General features: G+C 38.5%; 1 protein-coding gene across 3 annotated transcripts; it reads right to left on the bottom strand.

Moving 5' to 3' along the window:
- Positions 1–22,649, bottom strand: LOC145492103 (toll-like receptor 4). 3 transcript variants are annotated; one of them, XM_081471442.1, is made up of 11 exons: positions 22,279–22,649; positions 18,911–19,046; positions 18,165–18,290; positions 16,775–16,857; positions 9,867–9,935; positions 8,525–8,564; positions 7,567–7,611; positions 6,919–6,954; positions 4,984–5,019; positions 4,121–4,225; positions 1–2,779 (listed from the first exon to the last, which is right to left on the bottom strand). In XM_081471442.1, exons 1-11 carry the CDS (start codon positions 22,420–22,422, stop codon positions 2,313–2,315), a joined length of 1,287 nt encoding a protein of 428 aa, XP_081327568.1. In that variant the 5' UTR covers positions 22,423–22,649; the 3' UTR covers positions 1–2,312. The 3 variants fall into 3 exon arrangements, with proteins under 3 accessions (XP_081327568.1, XP_081327560.1, XP_081327575.1); XM_081471434.1 differs by having other exon boundaries at positions 4,121–4,228; positions 22,279–22,648; XM_081471449.1 differs by lacking the exon at positions 4,984–5,019 and having other exon boundaries at positions 4,121–4,228; positions 22,279–22,648.
- Between the last annotated feature and the right edge of the window lie 2,120 nt (positions 22,650–24,769).

Raw genomic sequence — 24,769 nt, 5'->3', positions numbered from 1 at the left:
GACCTTGTCAAGTTCTTGCGGCGCCATTTATTTCAAGATATTTCCAAGATGGCGGGACTAGCACCAGCAGACGTTCATTCATTCACTGTTTTGTGGCGCGGGGCATATTTTGACTATGTTTATTCACAGCGACAGGGCTGAGCTCTTTTGTTGCTTCGTTTGAAACTACCGGAAACCTGGAAAAATCTACCTTCTTGAGATGGCCCTGAATTTGTTGTTGTGTGGTTTTCGTTTGTTTATGTTTTACTGGACTCGGTATCATACGGATTTTGAGCAGATATTGAAGAAAAATCGCCAAAATATTCGTCAAAATGGACACTGAAAGTTGGAAACTTCCATTAAAGTAGGTGTTCAGCCTGAAGGAGTTCATAATCCTCATTTAAAAACTGTAATTAATTACATTCGTCAATTTTTTTGGAAAAAAAACAAGAACAACAAAGTTTTGGCAATAGTAGTTGCTAAATTCTCAACACAATGGCTTTTTGCCTTTCATTTTCCTGAAATTTTATTGTTTACTTTAAGCTAATATTGAAATCTGATTGGTTGTTTTGTTTTACTGTCCCATTCTCAATGGCTGAGAAAAAGATGCGATTTAGAGCAAAAAATAGTGCGATTCGTGAATAAATCGCACCATTGAGAGCCAATCAGATTGCAAGGATAACCAGTGATTTCAAAATGGATTTAATAAATATAACCAATTGATACCTCTGTAGATACACTTCTGAAAAAAACACCACTTTGTTGTTAAAAGATTATCACCCTTTAAAAATTGAAGAAACTTGCCCAGGATGTAAAACAAACCCGTTAATATTAGTATAAAGACTTTCTCTGACATGTTACCAAAAATCTTTGAACTTTCAAGTCTAATGTATTGGGTTCTACATGGTCAGAGACAGACATCAATTTAACACTGTTCACCATGTTCAAAATGCCGGCAAACCTAATGACAACTCAAAATAATATTGCCAGAAGGATACCTATTATTCAAGTCAGTATTACAATAAAGTCTTGAGTTAGAATTTTGAGTCTGGCTTTCAAATTTATCAGGATTTTGAGCTAAGATCTCAAGTTAGGATTTCAAGCCTATCATGGTTAAGCTTTCAGTCTCACAAAAGCATGTCGAGAGCAGATACATTTCTTACAAATAATATTTAGTGCATATAATTCACCACTTAAGTTCTACAAAATTGTTTTACGGTGTGAAATTTTGTGTAAAGTTTGAAGTTGTACTACAAAAACAATTTTTGTCAGTCGCTGCGAATCACTTGAAACCAGGTTTTTATACCGGAAATTGAATAGTTAAGTGTATTCCACTAAAACTCTCTCAAATACACGAACGATCAAAGAGGTAAACTCGGCTGAAATTGACTCATGATTTAGTTAAAATCATTTGTAGGTCGAGAGAACAACAAGATTACGCGCCATTACAGCACCGAACCAAAACAACTCTCACAAATAAAACACTTGTTTGAATTTACTTATAGTGACTTTCCTTGCCATTTTTAAGCGAATAGAGACAAACTTGTGTAGATTAATCGTCGATGGAAGTGTAAAAAGGGCAAAGGTTCACGATTACCGCTAGTTCACTCACGAAAATTGATCAACACGACGATTTCACCCGCTGCGAAAGCTTTCAGAGATAAGAAAATCCGGAACGCGCTAAGAACCAATCAGATTGCAGGATTTGTTACCGTGCCCTCTTGAAAAACAATAAGGAATTTCTCTACATTGTCATTTAAGAGTCGATACAAATCACTCGTTTTTATAAAGAACCATGCTTATTTTTAAGGAAGATTGCATGACGACCCCAAAGAGCGTCTGCCTAGGTATAGCGAATGATGTAAGGGGATTGCTTCACGGCTCGGCGCATGTATAAGCAAGCAGGAACATGAGCCTATTTGATTCAGCGAAATTTTTCTTTGAAAGTTGCGCGGTCGGTCGCGTCCACGCTCCGATAGAGGTGTTTCTCATCAGTATTGTTTTGGTATTTACCAACTCCCAAGCACCACTCAATTCCAAGGTTTATGAACCAATCGGGTGCGAGTAAATAACGCGTGCGTGTGTCCAGAATAAATCGTTCGGCCCGAATAACAGTTCGATGTTCAATGCTAAATTCGATCTTTCCTATACGTAAATCTGTTGATATCTTCCGCTAAATTTGGGCATCAGTCATTCTGCATACCCAAATGATAGTCTGTAACTGCTGAAAAACATGTCCCTCAGTAAGAATGCGAAACAAGTTACTATACTGGCGCGAATGCTTGGGCATGCGCCGAACCGTGAAACCTCCGATCCCTTAACAGAGCCACGCACTAGCCATCAATTAGCATCGGAATCATTTCCTTTTTACACGCGTTGCTGCTGGATTCTAAGACCTTTAACAACCTCGCCTTAAAAAATGGTCTCTCGATTCTGTTTGAATAATCGATAAAAGATTTCGTTTGGATAGCCTTCGGGAACATCTCAGTAGAAACATTATCGATTTTTATAACAATAACGCCGTTGTCTCCTATCTTCAAGTGCTGATATATAGCTTGTTGTAGCTCGAAATTACACCATTGGCTTGAGAAGAAGGTCTTGGATATGACAGCAATTACTTTTCTACTCTTGCGAACGCTCTCTGTCATATTTACTACAAAATGCTCTCCTGGAACAAAATCTCGGTAGTGGACACAACACTTGTATTGAAACTCCTTCTCCAGGATTGGCAGAAGGGTTTCATCTACCCATTTTTGGTCATGCTGGTTGAATATTATGAAGGCGTCGTAATCAGCATCATCTGCAAACATAGGATATTTGAATGTAGAGAAAAAGCAATCACAGTCATATTTAAGAAAAACAAACTCAGATCACCATACGGAGTGGCCGTATAAAAAAATACAAAAACAAACAGACAGACAAGCTGGGACTACAGATTGTATGTAATATTTTTTAGCTTGAACTTTCAAATTTAATATTTCCCACCAAGTACTATTATTATCCTCTTACATGGCCCTTTTGGTCATAAATAGGGTTTGAGTTTTGCACTCTAGTCTTGAACTGGGCATGTTTTTTTCGAGCAAGCTACTCTCTTATCATTATATATCGATAGGACCATCAACAAAAGCTTCACAAATTATGTTTAGAGCAATTGTTCCAGCCGCAACGGTCATAAATAGGGAATCAAAATTTTTGTCAAGTCAAATAGGGTGAGAAAAATCGAAAATCGTAGATTTTGGTCATAAATATAGGGTAAGGTTTTTGGGAAGCGGGCCGCACTAGGGCTTTCCACAAGTTGCTCGGCAACTTTTAGGAAACTTCTGGTATTTCGGGCAACTTTTTTTCATTTCGAGCAGCTTTTTGCATTCAGAGCAATTTCTAGTTTTCTATCAATTCTGAGAAATCGGAACAGCTTTTAATTGCTTAAATTGACCTTCCTGTCATATTTCAAAATGCGTTAGTAGACAATTTATTAACTTCCTGTGAAAAAGGAGCCAGATACCCCTCCCCCCTGCGGCAGATCATGAGTGTAAGATGTATGTAGCCGGGCTGCTAGGTCAGCGGTTTTTTTTAATTCAAAATGGCGGGCGAAGGACTCGAGTGTCTCAGGTGAAGAATTTTTACAAGATTAATATCAATATCGAGGCGTAGTCTTTACGCATACAATTTTTGGTTTTAAATAAGGAAAAGGTATTTAGCAACGCTGGTTACGCCGCAAAATTGTACAAAATGTTTAGAAATCTTAGTTTTGTTGTACTTTTGCATCAGACAAATAAAGGAAGAGAGCAACAAAACTTTTTTTTGTTTTTTTTTTTGGAGTAACTTTTGAGTAACTTTCGTTACAAAAAGCAACTTTTGAGCAACTTTTGAGCAACCTTTTGGGAAATCTCGCGCAACTTGTGGAAAGCCCTCGGCCGCACACCCAGACCCAATGTTTCTGGGAGTACCCCCATCCCCCCCAGTTATTATCTGGTCAGATCATAGTCTCCTGTTCCCAAATAGTGTTGTGTCCTTATGTAAATATTTCAACCCAACTGTGGATGAAGTGTATTGTCAGTATTAACAAGCAAACGAAACGAACTTGTTTGTATTGATATCGAATTTGAAACTTAAAACGCACTTCATTAACACGGGCACGAACCTATTGACAAGTCACGGTTATCCCTTCTTCTTTTGCGGAGAAAAAGGTAAGTCGCCGAGATAACAGATACCAGGACTACAATGATTCCTATGACAGTCAGAAGAACTGCTGATAAAGGAACAAAAACAAAGGGTAATTAAATCCAGAGTATTATTTTTTCATCTACGTAACTATATCATTATTTATACCATGTCATAGAAAATACAGCCCATCAGAATACAGGAAATCCGTTGTAAATTCGGCGGTATTACATCCGACCTTCCCATCACTAGCCGCGCGGCCTATGTTGGCCACTGTATCTTCTACGCCATGGTATAAAGTTATGCAACACTCTCTCGTGGGATACCGTGGAATATTCCACTTGTCACTTGTATTTTCTTAGTATGCACACTCACCTAAAAGCTTGTGTGTATACCAAGAAAAAAAAAGTTACTCGTGGGATATCCCGTGATATCGACGCTGCGCCTCGTGAGTCCACAACATTTTGACCACTGTGATGACGTATATCGTTGTCGATAAGAGTACAGACAACGCTAAACCACATTCGATTTGTTTAATATACACACATGGACCTAAGTAATTATTACATGCACACAAGACATAAAATAAATATAATGAATTCTTGGTTTTCACTCACGGGATCAACAGCCGTGCTTTCTCACCGAAACAAAGAAAAGATTTGCATAAAAATAGAGTTTAATTTCCAGAGGTTAAATTTTTGGCTCCAACATGGCCGCCGTGACGTCAGGTGAAAACCAAGAAATTGATTCTTTACGGAAGCCCGTTTCCTGATATTGTGTTTGATACACGCTCTGACAGACATGACGGATAAAAACTTCAATTCATCTTCCTGGCTATATTACCTGTGCTGCGTATTTGATTTGTAGTGGGCACAGTGGTTGAAATGAATAAACCAATAAATCAATATACATCTTCTTATGCATTGATATATATCTTTTTAAATACAAACCCTACTGCCACCTAAATATTTATTACAAAAGCGAGATATAGAATAAATAAGTATAGGTAAAAGTATGAATGCGAGTGCAATTAAGCAGTTTACACTAGCTACAAGTGATATTTAAAAATTCTCTCAAAATTCGAAAGAATATATATCACGAGTAGTGTAAATCTTTAACTGCGCGACCTTTTATACGATCACTCATTTACTATATGATTGAGAAAATTACGAACACGCGCCCGTTAATTTGCACTGCAGTGCAAATTAAGAATTAATGATAAATTGGTAAGCTCTCAGCCAATCACGATGAAGTAACATTTCAGTAAAAATAATAAAATACATTAACTAAATGTATATAGGTAATCGTACCAATTGAGAGTGTAATTAAGGATTTACATTACGAGCGATATTTAAATTCTCTCAAAATTGCTCAAAGTATTTTCAAATTTCTCGAATAGTGTAAGTCCTAAATTGCTTGAGCTTTCATACGATCACCCTTTTCTTATATGGCTGGGAAAGTTACGAAAGCGCGCCCATTAATCCGCAAATTACAAATAAACGATTAATCTGGACTCAGTATCATACGGATCTTGAGCAGATGTTGAAGAAAAATCGCCAAAATATTCGTCAAAATGGACACTGAAAGTTGAGGACTTCCATTAAAGTAGATCTTCAGCCTAAAGGAACTCATAATCGTCATTCAGAAACTGTAATTAATTAAATTCATCATTTTTTTTTAAAAAAGCTTCAATAACAACAAAGTTTTGACAATAGTAGTTGCAAAATTCTCCACACAGTGGCTTTTTGCCTTTCATTTTCCTGAAATTTTGTTGATTACTTTAAACTAATCTTGAAATCTGAATGGTTGGTTTGTTTTACTGTCCCATTCTCATTGGCTGAGAAAAAGATGCCATTTAGAGCAAAAAATAGTGCGATTCGTGAATAAATCGCACCAATGAGAGCCAATCAGATTGCAAGGATAACCAGTGATTTCAAAATGGATTTAATAAAAAACTAAACTACGCATCTGAAATTTGGCAGACAGAAAATGAAAAAGATAAGTCGCCGAGATAACAGATACCAGGACTACAGTGATTCTTATGACAGTCAGCGGATCTACTAATAAAGGAACAAAAACAAAGAGTAGTTGAATCCAGAGTATTATTTTTTCATCTAATAACTATATCATTATTTGTACTATGCCATAGAAAATACAGCCAGTCAGAATACAGGAAATCCGTTGTATATTCGGCGGTATTACATCCAACCTTCCCATCATGAGCCCCGCGTATGTTGGCCACTGTATTTTCTATGGCATGGTATAAAATAGTTATGCAGCGCTCTCTCGTGAGATACCATGGAATATCCCACTTGCCACTTGTAATTTCTTAGTATAAGCGAACAGACACATGAATTTATAATCTACGCGATGCGTCAACGAGCGAGAGAGGACAGTTCGACAATTTGTTATCGCAAAAAACAAATTGATGTCAGTTTTTAATACGTCTGTCCTGTTATTGACAATGAATTTCGTCATAACATTGTCAAAGTATGTCTGCAGACCCACTCGGCTATCGGCTCGTGGATCCACAACTACTTTGACAATGTTATGACGAAATTCATGATCAATAACAGGACCGACGCATGAAAAACTGACGTCGTCAATTTGTTAAATATACACACATGGACCTAAGTAATTATTACATGCGCACAAGACATAAAATAAATATAATAATTGTAAACTGATTCTAAACGGAAGTCCGTTTACTGATGTTGTGTTAGATACACGCCCTGACAGACATGACAGATAAAAACTTCAACTTCCTGGCTATATTACCTGTACTGCGCATTTGATTTGTAGTGGGCACAGTGGCTGAAATGAATAAACCAATCAATCAATCAATATACATCTTTTTATGCATTAATATATATCTTTTTAAATACAAATCCTACTGCCACCTAAATAATTATTACACAAACAAGATATAAAATAAATAAGTATAAGTAAAGGTGTGAATGCGAGTTCAATGAAGCAGTTTACACTAGCTAGAAGTGATATTTTAAATTCTCTCAAAATTTGAAAGAATTTTCAAATATCACGAGTAGTGTAAATCTTTAACTGTGCGAGTTTTCATACGATTACTTATTTATTATATGATTGAGAAAATTACGAACACGTGCGCGTTAATTTGCACTGCAGTGCAAATTAAGAATTAATAATAAATGGGCCAGCTCTCAGCCAATCACGATGAGGTAATATTTCAGTAAAAATAATAAAATACATTAACTAAATATATATAGGTAATCGCACCAATGGAGAGTGTATTTCAGGATGCATCTCTGTACTGTACTTATGTGGTTAAAATCCGTAGCTCAGAATATTTGATGATGGCCTTGAGAAACGTTTGGTTATCCGCTAGCTTAAACTTGCTAAACGGAGGGTGGTCAGAATTTATTCTTCATTTTATCCTCTTGGATAGCTCACCTGTGATTTTCGGTGCTGCCGTTGAAGAGTGAATCCAAGGTAGTTCTAAAAAAAGGTAAGAAAAAGGTTTGCTTATTTTCCTTGAATGAGAAGCGGTACAGTGAACCTCGTTTCGAAGCTAAGTGACTTATCATGCCGGCACTCTTCCCGTTCTCGTGCTCGTTCCCGTTCCCCTTCTTTTCTCTATTGCCACAGTTCTCGAGTTCAAGTCTCTATTGTTGTACATTTGAGTGCTTTATCACAATCAAATACTTGTGTCCCAAAAGAAGCTAGCGCCCATCCCTAATATAAAGTACTCTTTCTCAAAGTAACCACCCTCCATTGAGCTATCGAAAATACATTTTAGCGTCCTGGGCTCAAATTTGAGCAATTACGGTTCTTAAGACAATTTTTGCATTTTTATACCCCGATTCTTTCCAGAACTGCAAAGTTTTGATCAAAAGCACCAATAACAGCTGGATAAAAAATTCGATTCTGGTAAAACTCATCTAAAATTTTGTAAAGGAAAACGAGGATTAGTCATCCTTTCGTATTGATTGTTAATTCTCCAACGAAAATCGATAAAAATAGTCTTAAAAGATTAATCTTCATCGATTTCAAAGTTTTTTCTCAGTTGCGTGAAAATATAATCTTTCTATCTGTATCAAATATATAATATAAGTGATTAAAAAAGAGCAGATTGATCACTTTTCTCACTTGTTACTCTTTTTTAAATAATTAATGGGTACTACTAAAAATGCACGTAGCTTAGATGACCCAAGAATATGCTGTACCGTAAAAAAGGGGAGTACATTTCCATTCCTAAAACGAGAGGACAAGAAGGAAAACCAGCTAAAAGCTACAAAATAATGTTTACATAATTGTCCTGTATGGATAGTAAATTCCTTCAGGTGTGCCTTTAGCTTTAAGGACAATTAGCCTTTAATTTAAGAATTCTACTCTATCAGCGCAGGCTTACCTTGATGTTTGAAGCCACGGAAACATGGAAGTACGACTACCTTTTGTCAGCAAGGAAGAATAAATAAATAAATGAACAATAAATATAATAATCATTGTTACCAGAACAAGATATCAAACAAAGCAAATGAAATAATCAAATAATTCTACAGCGCGAATATATGAGACCTCTTATCTCACATTTGAGGGAGAGTGTCATTGTATGCCGTGATTGTTATTAAAACTGCATGTCTATACATTCTACAATAATGTGCCCATGCATTCTTACTCCGCGAATATCTAGGCCTCCTTTAATCGCTCTCGGCCTAATGCGTTCTCTTCAATTCAAAACATAACTTAGAATTCTCTAAACTGACGAACGAGGATCAAACAACGCCTAAACATCGCCTGTCCCTCGAAGAAATAAAAAGACAGGAACGACTTTAGCCCTCTTTCCCATTTTCAAACAAAAAATACATGAAACGATAATTTTACAAATATCTCCAGACCCCCTACAAGTTAGCGCCTCTGGCGCTCGCTTGTAAGTCCCCCCCCCCCCCCCGCCCCCTTCCCCTTCCGCCCCCTTCCTTCCTCCAATTCAAAATACACTCCGCCATCCCTGAAAGGTGTTGCCCAATGTTTAGAAGGTAAAGACGGTTTTACAGCGGAGTCTTAGAAAAATGTTTGTGATATATTGCAGAGAGTACAACGAAGCTTTGCAGAAAGGAAGATTGTCGGTTTCCCAATATGCATTGAGGGATGTTATCTCTTGTTCCAAAAGAAGAATGAGCGCTTCAATTTGGATGGAAAAACCGCTTTCCTTGGAAAATTTTCGGACAATTTGGAATACCTTCTGAGCTATCCCTCTTTTCTCGTTGTTAACGGAATGATCAGAAAATTACTGTACCATTTGCTTTTTCACACTATTCCGATGCTCCTTGATGAAGTACGCAGCCGCACGGTTTAGGTGGGACATAAAATGATCATGAAACAGTCCTTTTCACTGGAAGGTTTCCAAATGCTGTCAACGTTCAGTTTCATTTTGTTTATTAAAACCTTCTGCTGTTTCATATGGCGGTTTTTTCCACGCATATGGAAAGCACTCTCGTCGGAACTCATTAGGCTGTCGTCCTCATTTTCAACAGGCCAGTACAGAAAGAAGGAAGCTTGCCTTGATTTCATATTCACACAGTTAACAATTTACGCGTTGGTCATTTCTCCAAATTTAGAGGCAGTGGCTCTTAACCTCTTACAACTTTTAATAAGAGAGGGAGAAAGAGCTATTTGTTGATTTTTGCCATGTTGTTTTATGTCACCCATACATAAACATATATTGTTACTGACTATGACAATATAAAACTTACTTTATATGTAAAATCCATATCGTAGCTCCAACAAGACTCGGATTCATTTAAGATTACGAACGTCTCGTTCTGAAAAGAGAAGAATGTAGACCTAAGGGGTTTGAAACATGTAACTGCTAAATTTAGTATTGGAGATCTGGGGAGAGCTTACAAATGCACTGGTCAAGTCAAGAACGACTTTAAGGGCCCATTAACCGATTTATGCGCGCGCTCGCGCTCGTTGCTAAGGAGGTGAAATTTCACTTCCGGTTACTTACGTCAGCCTGAGCGCAGAAAATAAAATGACTCAATAACTTCCAAATTCGCTCACATTTTCGATGTTTTTCTTTGTGTTTCACAAAATGCAAAGTAAAAAAAGTATAAGCAAAGACAAAATAAGAGAAAGACAGAAAAACAAGAGCAATAGAAAGAGAAAACCTAACTCCGTGTGGTTTTGTTTGATCTTACCGAAGTGTGCTGGTAGTGTAAATTGCGCACGCGCTGATAGGGTAACTTCCAATATATATCGGACGCACTTCCGGTTTCTTTAAATGCTAAAGGAAACGCGGTTTTCCCTTAAATCCAGCCTTTTTTTGACGGATTTCGATTAAAGCCAACGTTGGAAACATAGCTATGCATTCTTTTTTCAAAATCATGCTTTTTTCAGAAAATTACGAACTTTTTAATATTTTGAAACTGTCTCAAGATCTGACCTTTTAGAAATGAAACAAAATCTATGCATAGCGTAATGAGGATTTAAATTAAAATAATAAATCAGTGAAAAAAATTCCGATAAAGTAATTTGCCTGGGAGCCTTTGCGTTTTTTTAGTATTAGTCACATGACCTGGGCGTGGCCTGATGACGTCATCGTTAGTGTTGCTGATCATGAAAAAGTTAAAACACATGAAATAACTCTGAAGTAACTAAAAATCACGAGGTTATATGAGAATAAATTTTCCCTAGCAACGGCTCGAAAAGATCGGTTAATGGGCCCTTAACTGAGCTGTTCTCAGTTCCTCTTCATCGAAAGCTTTCTGCAACAAAGTTCTTACGATTAGGACTTGTTGTCAACTGACATCTATAGTCGAACCTCCACTAACGACCACCTCTCCACAACGGCAACGGCCACTAAAACGCGTCCGACTGCCAAAATAACCTCTCGTCAATGGCCAGTGCTAACCAGTAATTGACGAAAGGTGTATACAAAACCCCATTTTCTTATTGTAAAAGGGCGCCAAACGTGATTCGTACCGCGCGTCGTTGGTCTCTGTTTCTGTCAAGTTTCTGTTTTATTGATACGTTTTGATTTATATCAGGAGCCATAATCGGGGACGGAGACCATAAGCGCGCGCCATTTCTAGTATTGGGGTTGTCCCCATGGTATGGGAGAATAATTCTATTTTTAGAACAAATTGCGCCATCACCTGCGGCACACGCGCGTACATGCTGCGAGGATTTTTGCGGATGTCGCGCGGGGGAAATGGCGTCCGAAATTCCCGAGATGTTTCATGTTTTTGCCCCACAACTCAACGCGTTTACGTCTGTTGGAGTTTTGCTTAAGTATTTTCGTCGTAAGCTGCTCCAGTTTGAGTGAAGTAAGACAGTGTCGAATTCAGGTATGTTCCGCTGTAAGCTTATATATATCGCTGACCAAGTTGTGTTCCGACTGATGCTTCTTTTAGATGAGCTGTACATTACTCCACTTTAAATTTCACATATGTTGAAGATTAACAGCTTTTCCATTACACAGCAAAAAACTAGCTGGATATATTTACATGTAGCAGAGCTTCAGGACTTCATAGTTTCCTAGCTCCTCTTGCCACATGCTTGCGAGGAATTTGTCAGTCTATCGCGAGCGAAAAGTAAAACAAAATAATTGCTAGTTTGAGTTTCGCTTGAATTGTAAGCAACGCTTGATGTTTCATCAAGGCTTAATAACTTTACGTCCGTAGATACTGCTCAGTTTTATTCGTGTAAAAATCCAGTAGATTCTCTGTTGTCGATGAATGAGAGCGCCCGCCGATGCGTGTTTTGTACAGTCAGTAAACATGACAAATTGTACTTCCGCCGCACTTTCGTGTGAAAGCGTGCATCGAACTCAAACAATAGCTCTATAATTTTTGAATATGTTTAAGATTGATAAATGTTTGAGAACATATTAAAAGCTAAGCTGAAAATATGTGAATAAAGCAGAAACAATCAGCAAAGTTACGATGACGCTTTCTTTAATCAACTTGGAATAACGATTTCGATTTTGATGATCGAGTTATCAAAACTCCTTGTCTATTTTCATTTTCGCAGTGTAAAACTTCACTATGCTTATGTTGAAGAAACACACATGATGTTAGTAGCCTTTTTTGCATTCTTGAAATTTGTTGCAGCGTCTCAGCACAAAAGATAACGAAAGAAATCTTTGTCAAGATTTGTTGACAATTGAAAACACCGACTCGGACTTGAAAGTGCACGAGCTGCATGCACTATGCAAATGAGCTAATTGTACGCGTCAGACTTTCCTTTCAAAAACTTTTGCAAACTCACCAAACAAGCAGAGACAATACGAAACCATCAAAACAGGTTTTGATTATGATCAGGAGCCATAATCGGGGACGGAGACCGTAAGTCTTGGGATCCGCGCGCACCTATGATATGGGACAATTTTTCTATTTTTAGAACAAATTGCGCCATCCTGACGTCATATATCCGCGCGGATCCACGCACATGTCGGGGGCTCTCGCGTGGATGTTGTCAGGTTGCGTGATCAAATGGTGAGAGTTGAGAGACCTTGAGAGATTATCTTGCTTATTTTTCACAGCGATGGCAGGGAATAAGGCAGGGAATACGAACCAGGGCGCTTATATGTAGTTTTATGCTCTAAGCTAACGGAAAAGGTAGGTTTCTCAGGGTCGAAAACAAGACTTCAATCTCCCGCTGGGAATGAATAATAAGATCTGCTCGCGCTAGTTGTAAGCTTACGCGTATGTTTTTGCGTTTGTTCTGACTTAAGAATATAGCAAAAAAACACTCTACTCTGGTATCGAGTTAATTTGTGAGTTTCTCAGACAATGGTTAATCATACCCAAAACCTGTTTTGATGGTTTCTTATTGTTTCTGCTTGTTTGGTGAGTGTGCAAAAGTTTTTGAAAGGAAAGTCTGACGCGTACAATTAGTTCATTTGCATAGTGCAGCTCGTGCACTTTCAAGTCCGAGTCGGTGTTTTCAATTGTCAACAAATCTTGACAAAGATTTCTTTCGTTATCTTTTGTGCTGAGACGCTGCAACAAATTTCACGAACGCAAAAAAGGCGACTAACATTAGGTGTGTTTCTTCAGCATAAACGTAGTGAAGTTTTACAATGCGAAAAGAAAATAGACAAGGAGTTTTGATAACTCGATCAACAAAATCGAAATCGAAGAAAGCGTCATTGTAACTTTGCTGATTATTTCTGCTTAATTCGCATATTTTCAGCTTAGCATTTAATATGTTCTCAAGCATTTATCAATCTTAAACATATTTAAAAACTATAGAGTTATTGTTTGAGTTCGATGTACGCTTTCACACGAAAGTGCGGCGGAAGTACAATTTGTCATGTTTACTGACTGTACAAAACAAGCATCAGCGGGCGCTCTCATTCATCGACAACAGAGAATTTACTGGATTTTTACACGAATAAAACTGAGCGGTATCTACGGACGTAAAGTTATTGGGTCTTGGTGAAAAATCAAGCGTTGCTTACAATTCAGGCGAAACTCAAACTAGCAATTATTTTGTTTTACTTTTCGGTCGCGATAGACTAGCAAATTCCTCGCAAGCATGTGGCAAGAGGAGTAGGAAACTATGAAGTCCTGAAGCTCTGCTATATCTAAATATATCCAGCTAGTTTTTTTGCTGTGTAATGGAAAAGCTGTTAATCTTCAACATATGTGAAATTTAAAGTGGAGTAATGTGCAGCTCATGTAAAAGAAGCATCCGTCGGAACACAACTTGGTCAGCGATATATATCTATACTAAGCTTAAAGCGGATCATACCTAAATTCGACACTGTCTTACTTCACTCAAACTGGAGCAGCTTACGACGAAAATACTTAAGCAAAATTCCAACAGACGTAAACGCGTTGAGTTGTGGGCCAAAAACATGAAAAATTTCGGGAGTTTCGGACGCCATCCCCCCCGCGCAACATCCGCAAAAATCCTCGCAGCATGTACGCGCGTGTGCTGCAGGCGATGGCGCAATTTGTTCTAAAAATAGAATTATTGTCCCATATCATGGGGACAACCCCAATACTAGAAATGGCGCGCGCTTACGGTCTCCATCCCCGATTATGGCTCCTGTTATGATTAAACATTGTCTCAGAAACTCACAAATTAACTCGATACCAGAGTAGAGAGTTTTCTTGCTATATTCTTAAGCATACGCGTAAGCTTACAACTAGCGTGAGCAGATCTTATTATTCATTCCCAGCGCGAGATTGAAGTCTTGTTTTCGACCCTGAAAACCCACCTTTTCCGTTAGCTCAGAGCATAAAACTACATTTAAGCGCCCTGGTTCGTATTCTCTGCCTTATTCCCTGCCATCGCTGTGAAAATCACGCAAGAGAATCTCTCAACTCTCACCATTTGATCAGGCAACGTGACAACATCCACGCGAGAGCCCCTGACATGTGCGTGAATCCGCGCGGATATATGACGTCAGGATGGCGCAATTTGTTCTAAAAATAGAAAAATTGTCCCATATCATAGGTGCGCGCGAATCCCGAGACTTACGGTCTCCGTCCCCGATTATGGCTCCTGTTTATATATGCTAAAAAATATATGAAAAAAAAAACAGGTTCACCCAGATAAAACAGGTGTCATATTACACCCCTACCTCCCCACAACGGCCACCTCTCTACAACGCCCTCTTTCCTCTGTCACCAAGGGGGCCGTTGGGGAGAGGTTTGACTGTATTTAAATTGAAACGATCTTCCTCTTTATCCAATTGGCAGATGGACTTTCACTAAAAAATCCAAGGAAGTAATAATATTAATATTATTAATATTAATATTAATATTAATATTATACTTTCCAATTCAGAAACGAATATGTTAGTGCTTAAAGCTTAGTGCTTGAATGTTTGCTCGTTGCTTACTGTTTGATTGGAAGTTGATTGAGGGCCTGAATAGGGGGGTCCACATGTCAGGTTGTCGGTTAAAATTTCATTACTTTGTCGGTTGTCGGTTAAAGTTTTCGACCTTTGTCAGTTGTCGGTAAATCTCAGTTAATAATTAAAAGTGCAAGTTAATTATAACATTTTTTATGTAATTTGTGCAGTTTAAGACTTTAAACTCTACACTAAGTGTAAAACTTGTAATAATTCATTATTTGATTGCACTTAATTAAACGTCGTTAACTCTGTTTTTTTAGGAACGTGATCGTCTACCCCACTTTTGTTTGCAATAGTATACCGATAAAATCTCCAAACCTTTTATTCTAGATGTGACTTTGTTTTCCTTTCGATTGCGTGGCATCGAAGTAAATCAAGAGAGGTAAATTAGACAACGAGTATAAAGGTCCACCCTAGCCCTTGGGATACGTAATTTTGTTTCCCACTGGCCATCCGTCACAATTGCAAAATTTTTGCATTTGCCTGCAGGTGATTTGGTCAGGCGAAATAACTTTAACGAGAAACCGCCAATTCCAATATTGATGTGCCTGCTCCCTTAGTCCTAAAAACTCTGTAAGATGTTTTCTTAGCTCAGATACTCCTTTATGAGTTTCTTTGTCAGTCGGAACCCGGCTCCGATCACGTTCGATGGCGACCTCTTCACCTTTTCGAAAAAAAAAACTCACGATGACTTTAACAATCCCACTCATAGCCCGACCGCATGAACAAACAACGGGCAGTGAAAATACAACAGTAGGGCTTCTCGTCGGCTCCATTACGAGCCGCTGTTCTAGAAATGAGCCCCCTGCTGCTCCACGAATAGGAGGATCCCAGGGCTTTAAAGTAATTTGAAGACAGGAAATTATATAATTGACCTAATAATATACATGAAAAAATTACTCCATTCTGGTTGGCTGAGAGCAGTGCAGTTCAAGTGTAACACCAGGACAAAAAGTGTAACAGAAGTGAAAATTACACATCGTAATTCTGGATTATGATTGGCTGAAAGGCAATAGGAAATTTTCTAAGCCAGTGATGTCCCGTAAAATGATGACGAAAATTTTGTACAGAAACTTTGAAAAAAGTTTTCTCGAATGAGAAAAAATGTCTTCAAGAAAGATATCCCGTCACTTCCTCCACGCGAATTTTTTCATGTTTATATTATCAATAAGTAATCATACGGTTATTCTCGTTCAATCTGGAATTAATTTGCACTTGTGAGTTTTTGGGCGGGATACCTGTGGGATCCCACATCATTGTCATCGGCTCGTGTATATCTGTTAATGCAAATAAGATTGTATCCCACACATGTACCCTCTGGGTACCTATTTTTCAAAAAGCTGAAATTGCACGAGCCCAAGCTCGTGCAAATTAATTCCAAATTGAACTCGAAACCGTATGATTACCTATACAAATTTGGAATTAATGTCGTTACGTCTGGTGAAATACACCCCACGAAAGGATCTGGACATTTCCTGAGCTAGAAATAAATTCAAAATGCTGTTTTTTCTGAATTCAAACATCCCTATAACGTCGGACCATGTCGGTTGTCGGTTAAAAGTGTTGCTGTCGCTAGTTTTGTCAGTAGTCAGTAATATTTTTCGCCCTTTGTGGCTAGTCGGTTAACCCCATTCAGACCCTCGTTAGTGTTGGCATGGTCTCACTAATCGATTAAAACGGATGAAAAGCCTATTGTTAGAGTAAAACATTATCAAGACAAGTAGAAACTACAGCAGGACAATTTATCTGAGGAGCATTACGAGCGTCAGCAATTGATAAACTTCTTACCTTTTGCATCTTTAACGAGCCTGGGATACTTTTGCCATCATGACACCAGTAAAAGAAGCCGTATTCCGTTGAGTTTGTAGAATCTAACAAAGGAATTTTTGAACAAAGGATATCATATCCGTGTAACCTCGGCTCTTACAAAATGAGAGTTACATGAAAGTTCATGAAATTTTCTTTGGAAGCATATCAAGGGTTAAGTTGCATGTAAATGTCATACTTGCAAATATCCATCGTATCAGTGTCTAGAGTGCGGCTTAACAAACTTGCAAATTTGTAGGACCTTACGCCAGTAATTATTGCAACGGCTTTGCTTGTAAATGGTTCACTGTCTATGATAATTTCCGAAAGCAAACTGTACTCGCGGGTCTATATTTTATTTACCTTTTTCGTGTGTGCCAACATCTAATTAAATAACCGTACTTTTATTTTAAGGTAACTAAACTGAGTTGGGTAGGATTCTGGTCAACTAGGGATAACCTCCGAAGTTCCGCTTATGATATCATTGTCATAATAAATATCTTTATCGTTGTCCTACACTACGAGGAGCAGTAAAATTTAAACAATGCAAGTAGCATCAGTAGAATCAGTAATCGTGTTTAATTGTAAGTAGTTTAAGTATTGGTATCGAAAGAAGAATAAGTATTCGTATTGTATTACATCTGTAATCGTATCGTATTGCAAGTGGTGTATAAGTAATCGCATTGCATAACCACTTTCTTTAGTAATGTAAGTAGCCGTACCAGTGTTCAGAAGTAGTGCTAAGTAGTGTGAATCACATTAAAATGTAAAAACGAAAAACAACATAACAAAAATGATTTAGACAACGCCCCTTCTTCACCAACAAATGGATAGAACGTTTATTGTATGTCCGTAGGCGACAAGTTATGATATAATTATCATTTGAATCCGACTAAGCAGCAGGATATTTGTAATCATTTATACGCTGCCGTTATGATCGCCTCTACTGAGTTGAAAAAGTAACATTTCATAGTAAAAGTAATGAATCAATGGAAAATGATGGAAAAGCTTCCTGAAATTGCCGAAAATCAACAAAAACTGAATACTCAGTAAACAATCGATAACTTTGAAAGATCAATTAGGATAAAAAAAAAAGGACAACAACAACCAGCCGTGAAACAATCCCGTGGAAAAGTAGCCAAATGCAAAGTTAATTACTGTAGAAATGTTAGCATCCTACGGAAATCTAACCACTGTGGTACAGTTTAAGTTTCGCTTTTTAAGTATTTCGAGTGTGTTTTCGTAATAACATAAGCACTCATCACTGTCTACAGTTTTTGGATCGTGGTGCAGGTAGTTCAAGTATTATATTGTAAGTAGTGTTAAGTATTATTTAAAACTTTCATAAATATACTATAACACGATCACCTACCTGATATGGGATCCCACGATATGTTGAGATACCACTTGGTTGAGTTTTCATATTGGTTACGCTTTGGGGTTCTCAAAGCTGGAAACGAGTTGTTCCCTAATGCCGGATCTTCACAGTGTATAATTTCTATATGAAACGCAAAAAAAGTTAAACCAAATTAACGCGATGAAATGGAAGCCAACATCAGCTCCGTTTCTTCACCGGTTTTGGCAATAGTAGTTGCAAAATTCTCCACACAGTGGCTTTTTGCCTTTCATTTTTCTGAAATTTTATTGACGTGACAATGCGTGCGGTATTTGTTTAAATAAATACTTTTGTACGTATTGAGTCTGACTACGTGCAAAAGTATTTATTTCAACATATACCGCGCGCACTGTCACATTAAACACCAATGACAACGAAACACTTATTATTCTAATGTACTCTATCACCTTTATTTGTATTTAATCTCGAGACTACAGCTAACACCTCTTCTTGATAATGCAGTCAAGATGACTTCGAAACGTCGTAGTTTTATTCTTTTAATATTCATTATCAAATGAAATCAAATTGTTAAGGCTATACGCCACGCCAGGAGCCACTGACCTAAGAGAACATTGCTGGGGGCACTTCTCGTGTAACGAATAACCCATAAAGTGAAGAGTTTCTAAGAACAAATGAGGAAATATCTTTTGCCTTATCGAGATCGATTTGATAGTAATGCCGTGGACAATGTTTTGACCAAGGTGTATATTCAATGTGCTTACCTTCTGTGTAACGCTTCCTTCTCTTTAACGTTGGAGTTATATGAGGTGGAATACGCAGGATTGTGGCATTCAAATTAAAATCGCCCTCCTTGTTCTTTCCAAGGCACTTCTCAAAGCAAGTCTGATGTCTTGATATCTGTTCAGAAAGAATTCAAAATCAAATTGCTGACACTTGGTATTTTTTAAGGCTGACGAATTTTGTACCGTGGATAAATAAAGATTATCTATCTTATCTATCTATCTACCCTTGGTGTATATGTAATATGTGACTTCATAAAACAGCATGGTGATGAGACTTTTCAACTGGATAGATGATGACCATAAAATTGATCTTAAATCTGTCTCACAGAATAAGAACACAGCTCCGAAGAACATTGTGTATTTCTTGTGGTAATCATTATTCAAGCAATAAACACTAATTTAATAATTTTGTTTATTATAAAAATTTATCCACAGGGACCGAGTACTACAGGGATAACTCAACTTGTTACACAAAAAGCAATTTTCAATTTGACACAACAACAACAAGCAAACGAACTAAAACGATCGAGCCACCCTCAAGCAGATGTTTTGTCCGTGGAGGTGCCTACGACCGAATGGCTTACTGTTTATAGGCGTTTTTAAAGCGAGTGGTTTTCAATCAACGCTCTCCTTTCTCTGTCTACTCTACGTGCTGCTTCACGTCTAGGCCGTTCTTCAACTTCTTCATTGCCCTGGCAGACATATCTGAGTTGTCTGCGATTGAATTCTCAATTTTTGCAGTGGACATCTCAACATGGTCGATTTCCACTTCTTAGCATGGGTGTGGTTCAATTTGACCACTGCTCCGCGGACAAGCACACCCTTGCTTGCCTCCACCACCCCCTGCTTCGTCGATTGTTTCGCTCTCGCTCCAATTCGAACCCGGCCAGAACGCAGTAAAAAAATGTTCTTCGTAGGGGAACGCTTGCTACGCAGGCTAGTATTGGACAAGCTCAATTCATCGCTTGTGGCTGCAAGAGAGTCCCGGAGTGACGCACGCAGATAGAAGAACTTGTCGACGGGAGTGAGCGATTGTTTTCGCTGAAAATTTCTTAAAGGAGAAGGTCACTCCAAAAAGTTTTCCTTCTTTGTCTTCGCCTATAGTAAACATTCAGCCATCCCACTAACCAAAATATCAGCCCCTGAAGTGCCTGCTATCCTGAAGAAATACGTCTCGATTGAAGCGACTTCGGAGGCCGCCGTTTTGAATTGTACTTGGCAGTCAGGCCGTGTTTATGTGACATCATTCCGTCCGACTCAAAATTGGCGGCAAGGAGAAAAACCTGCAACTGACTTTGTATCCTTCACAAGGTCAGCAAAATGTATTCTTCAAAGCGATTATTCACTTCACAGAAGCCATTTAAACAAAATCTCTTGGACGGAATGACATCACGAAAACGCAACCTGGCTGCTGCATACTGTTCACAATGACGGCAACGATGTCGAATTTTGGGCTTCTTTGGAGACGAGTGTCATAAGGGAAACCTGCACTTTAGAGGCTGAAACATCGGTGAGTGGCTAAACTTAGAACGAGGTCTTCAATATTAGCGCCTCTTTTAAGACGACCAAATCGACCACACTTGACTGAATTGGAGCGTCGATTATCATCCATATGGTACACAACGTGAACGTACAGACGTTAAATAAACAGGTCTAGGAACGAAGCAAAAGCAAACCCAACCCGAAAAAAAGCTTTTCTTATCACCAAAACCCGAAAGCCAAATACTAATTACAGAGGAAAAACCGAAAACCGCAACAGATTAGCATCAAGCTAGATTGTTAACATTGGTGCATTAGTTCTGAAAGTTTGATTTCCCGTATGATAAGATTAAGTGGCAACAAAGAAGATCAAAGTTTGTCACGTCTTGTCAGACATGATACTGCTGTTGTAAAAATCGAAAGGTCCTAAAAGAGTATGAATTCCCTTGGACGTCCTGTTTTAACTTTTTACACTTGCAAATTGTAAATCTTTTACACTTGCAAATATCAAGGTTTATTGAAACTTTCAGTTCCATGATTAGGCATAGGACTAAAAACTATCAGGCAGCGGCGTTTGCGTTTTCCTTTTCCTTTTTGGCCAAGGTGAAAGCTCACTGTTTCTGTAAAAACTTCCTGTTGACATGTCATGGCGACATCTGATATTCTCGAATTTGCGGCGTCGCGGATACTCAAATCGCAGAGGCGGAAAATGTTTGTCATATTAAATACATGCACGTACGAGTGCCAAAGAGAACAAATAAAACACCTCCTAGCGTGTGAAGGAAAACAGAGAACAAAGTTAATTACTTGCATTTGTCTACATACAGTATGTAAAATACGTCTCTTAATAGTCTTTCTGTGGACTACACGTTCGCTTTGAATAATGACTTGATCTTAAAGAAAGTGGATTCGGTAAATATCACTCAGCAACTGGAACACGCAAGCAGGAAAATCCATTAAATAGTTGTGATAGTTCTGATCCAAAGGGAGCCTGATTTGTTCAGCCGACAGTCATCTGCAGCGAATCTCGATAATGATTTAGACTCCTCTCGTGGCCCGAGGTTCAAATCTGAATCACTGAACCGTCGAACCTAATCTTTGTGGTAGACCTGGAATAGGGATTTATAGCTCGGTTCATGAAAAATCCCATGCTTCAAACGAGTCTTAAAGTAAATAATTGCGTGTATTTAGTAAAGGGCAGACAACACACCCTTAAAATAACCAGGTAAAATGCTGAGGCTTCCGCTCATTATGATCCAAAGATACGGCGAGTAAACTAGTCATGAGGTAACATTTGTCTCTCCGTAGATTCCACGTGCCCAGGGAAATCAGACGTGTTTCATTTATGTGGCAGTCCAGGCTGTAATCGCAGAATTAACCTTAATTAACCATCAAAATATCCACAAGACAACGGTTTGATTAGTGACAACCAAACCTGAATATTACACGTCATTGATTTACAATTGATTTACAATGAAAGTCAAATAAACGCCGCCGAGTCGAAATCGATTCCGGTAGCTGTATAAATTAAGAGAAGAAAAATGCATTTGCGAGGGGTTTTGACCTACAGTTTTTTCTACAACCTGCAATTGAATGGGAAACATTTACTTCAGGTGTCAACTCATTGCGTCGGAAAACATGACGAAATTCAATTCAAGTACGTAGACATGGCACAAGAGGGGCATTTGCTCACATATCGCTGCAACAAAAGGATCACGACAATTGTTTGTATTCAGATTCGATCGTCAGGTATTCTTATAGAGAACATTTCATTACCCAAAATGTATTTTGCACTTGTCCGTACAAATTCCGCTGTCAGAAAGACAACAATGTTTTAACTTGCAAATCAAAATTGAAATCTTTCTTACCAGAAAGCAATTCCGCAAACACCGTCGCGTCAGACTTGAGCGATTGTTATATTCGTTTAGGTGTCTTGAGCTTCGACATTGCACAGTTCCAAAACTGTGCAGAAAATAAAGCAGGCAAACGGTCACAACCGAAGTGTACAACATTGTTTCCAATTCTAGGACCGCTTCTCCTCACAGGACGTAGTAAATGTTCCTGTCTAGCCTTAGTATCAGGTACTCAGGTCAGTTACGTGACGAGTGACGCCTATTTTAACACCAAATCACGCGCAAGCGACAAGTGCGCACAAACAGCGGAAGACGAATTGCAGACAATTGACGTCATAATTTGTTTTTAGATAAGCCTAGATATTTCTTTGTGATTTAACCCCCAGCGACCTGCGTACAGAAAACTATCTCAACAAAAAAGTCCAATGTTCAATTATTGCAGTTCAAAACTAGAATGCTGAGTTGCTTGAATGTCTCTCTGAGATTTCGTACTGAATTTGATACGAGCGATGCCTTGGCGTCCACCACCCGCACTATGTGCTAGCTTAATTAATCAACCGTCTCACTATATCTAAAAACATGGGCAATAAGGACAATATGGTATTTTGGTGCACGTAGCGAAGGGAAACAAGAAAGAAAGTGGATTCGGTAAATATGACTGAGCAACTGGAACACGCAAGCAGGAAAATCCATTAAATAGTTGTGATAGTTCTGATCCAAAGGGAGCCTGATTTGTTCAGCCGACAGTCATCTGCAGCGAATCTCGATAATGATTTAGACTCCTCTCGTGGCCCGAGGTTCAAATCTGAATCACTGAACCGTCGAACCTAATCTTTGTGGTAGACCTGGAATAGGGATTTATAGCTCGGTTCATGAAAAATCCCATGCTTCAAACGAGTCTTAAAGTAAATAATTGCGTGTATTTAGTAAAGGGCAGACAACACACCCTTAAAATAACCAGGTAAAATGCTGAGGCTTCCGCTCATTATGATCCAAAGATACAGCGAGTAAACTAGTCATGAGGTAACATTTGTCTCTCCGTAGATTCCACGTGCCCAGGGAAATCAGACGTGTTTCATTTATGTGGCAGTCCAGGCTGTAATCGCAGAATTAGCCTCAATTAACCATCAAAATATCCACAAGACAACGGTTTGATTAGTGACAACCAAACCTGAATATTACACGTCATTGATTTACAATTGATTTACAATGAAAGTCAAATAAACGCCGCCGAGTCGAAATCGATTCCGATAGCTGTATAAATTAAGAGTAGAAAAATGCATTCGCGAGGGGTTTTCAAGTACACTTTTTTCTACAACCTGCAATTGAATGGGAAACAGTCACTTCAGGTGTCAATTCATTGCGTCGGAAAACATGACGAAATTCAATTCAAGTACGTAGACATGGCACGAGAGGGGCGTTTCGACCAAATGGACTACACTTGGCTGCATCCGAGCATCGATTATTATCCATATGGTACAGCACGTGAACGTACACAGATTGACAGAGGTTAAATAAACAGGTCTAGGAACGAAGCAAAAGCAAACCCAACCCGAAAAAAAGCTTTTCTTATCACCAAAACTCGAAAGCCAAATACTAATTACAGAGGAAAAACCGAAAACCGCAACAGATTAGCATCAAGCCAGATTGTTAACATTGGTGCATTAGTTCTGAAAGTTTGATTTCCCGTATGATAAGATTAAGTGGCAACAAAGAAGATCAAAGTTTGTCACGTCTTGTCAGACATGATACTGCTGTTGTAAAAATCGAAAGGTCCTAAAAGAGTATGAATTCCCTTGGACGTCCTGTTTTAACTTTTTACACTTGCAAATTGTAAATCTTTTACACTTGCAAATATCAAGGTTTATTGAAACTTTCAGTTCCATGATTAGGCATAGGACTAAAACCTATCAGGCAGCCGCGTTTGCGTTTTCCTTTTCCTTTTTGGCCAAGGTGAAAGCTCACTGTTTCTGTAAAAACTTCCTGTTGACATGTCATGGCGACATCTGATATTCTCGAATTTGCGGCGTCGCGGATACTCAAATCGCAGAGGCGGAAAATGTTTGCCATATTAAATACATGCACGTACGAGTGCCAAAGAGAACAAATAAAACACCTCCTAGCGTGTGAAGGAAAACAGAGAACAAAGTTAATTACTTGCATTTGTCTACATACAGTATGTAAAATACGTCTCTTAATAGTCTTTCTGTGGACTACACGTTCGCTTTGAATAATGACTTGATCTTAAAGAAAGTGGATTCGGTAAATATCACTCAGCAACTGGAACACGCAAGCAGGAAAATCCATTAAATAGTTGTGATAGTTCTGATCCAAAGGGAGCCTGATTTGTTCAGCCGACAGTCATCTGCAGCGAATCTCGATAATGATTTAGACTCCTCTCGTGGCCCGAGGTTCAAATCTGAATCACTGAACCGTCGAACCTAATCTTTGTGGTAGACCTGGAATAGGGATTTATAGCTCGGTTCATGAAAAATCCCATGCTTCA

This window comes from Orbicella franksi, chromosome 1, assembly GCF_964199315.1.
Source record: "Orbicella franksi chromosome 1, jaOrbFran1.1, whole genome shotgun sequence".
Classification (NCBI taxonomy): domain Eukaryota; kingdom Metazoa; phylum Cnidaria; class Anthozoa; order Scleractinia; family Merulinidae; genus Orbicella; species Orbicella franksi.
Note: the sequence above shows the minus strand (reverse complement) of the source record. Positions and strands in the feature narration are given on the sequence as shown.

Excerpts from the sequence above, each read along its gene's own strand:
- LOC145492103 (XM_081471434.1), bottom strand. The coding sequence starts at position 22,422 with ATGTTGTACACTTCGGTTGTGACCGTTTGCCTGCTTTATTTTCTGCAC. Across the intron at positions 9,936-16,774 it reads GCTCGTTAAAGATGCAAAAG|AACGAGACGTTCGTAATCTT; the intron begins GTAAGAAGTTTA and ends TTCTCTTTTCAG. Across the intron at positions 2,780-4,120 it reads TAACCGTGACTTGTCAATAG|ATGATGCTGATTACGACGCC; the intron begins GTTCGTGCCCGT and ends CTATGTTTGCAG.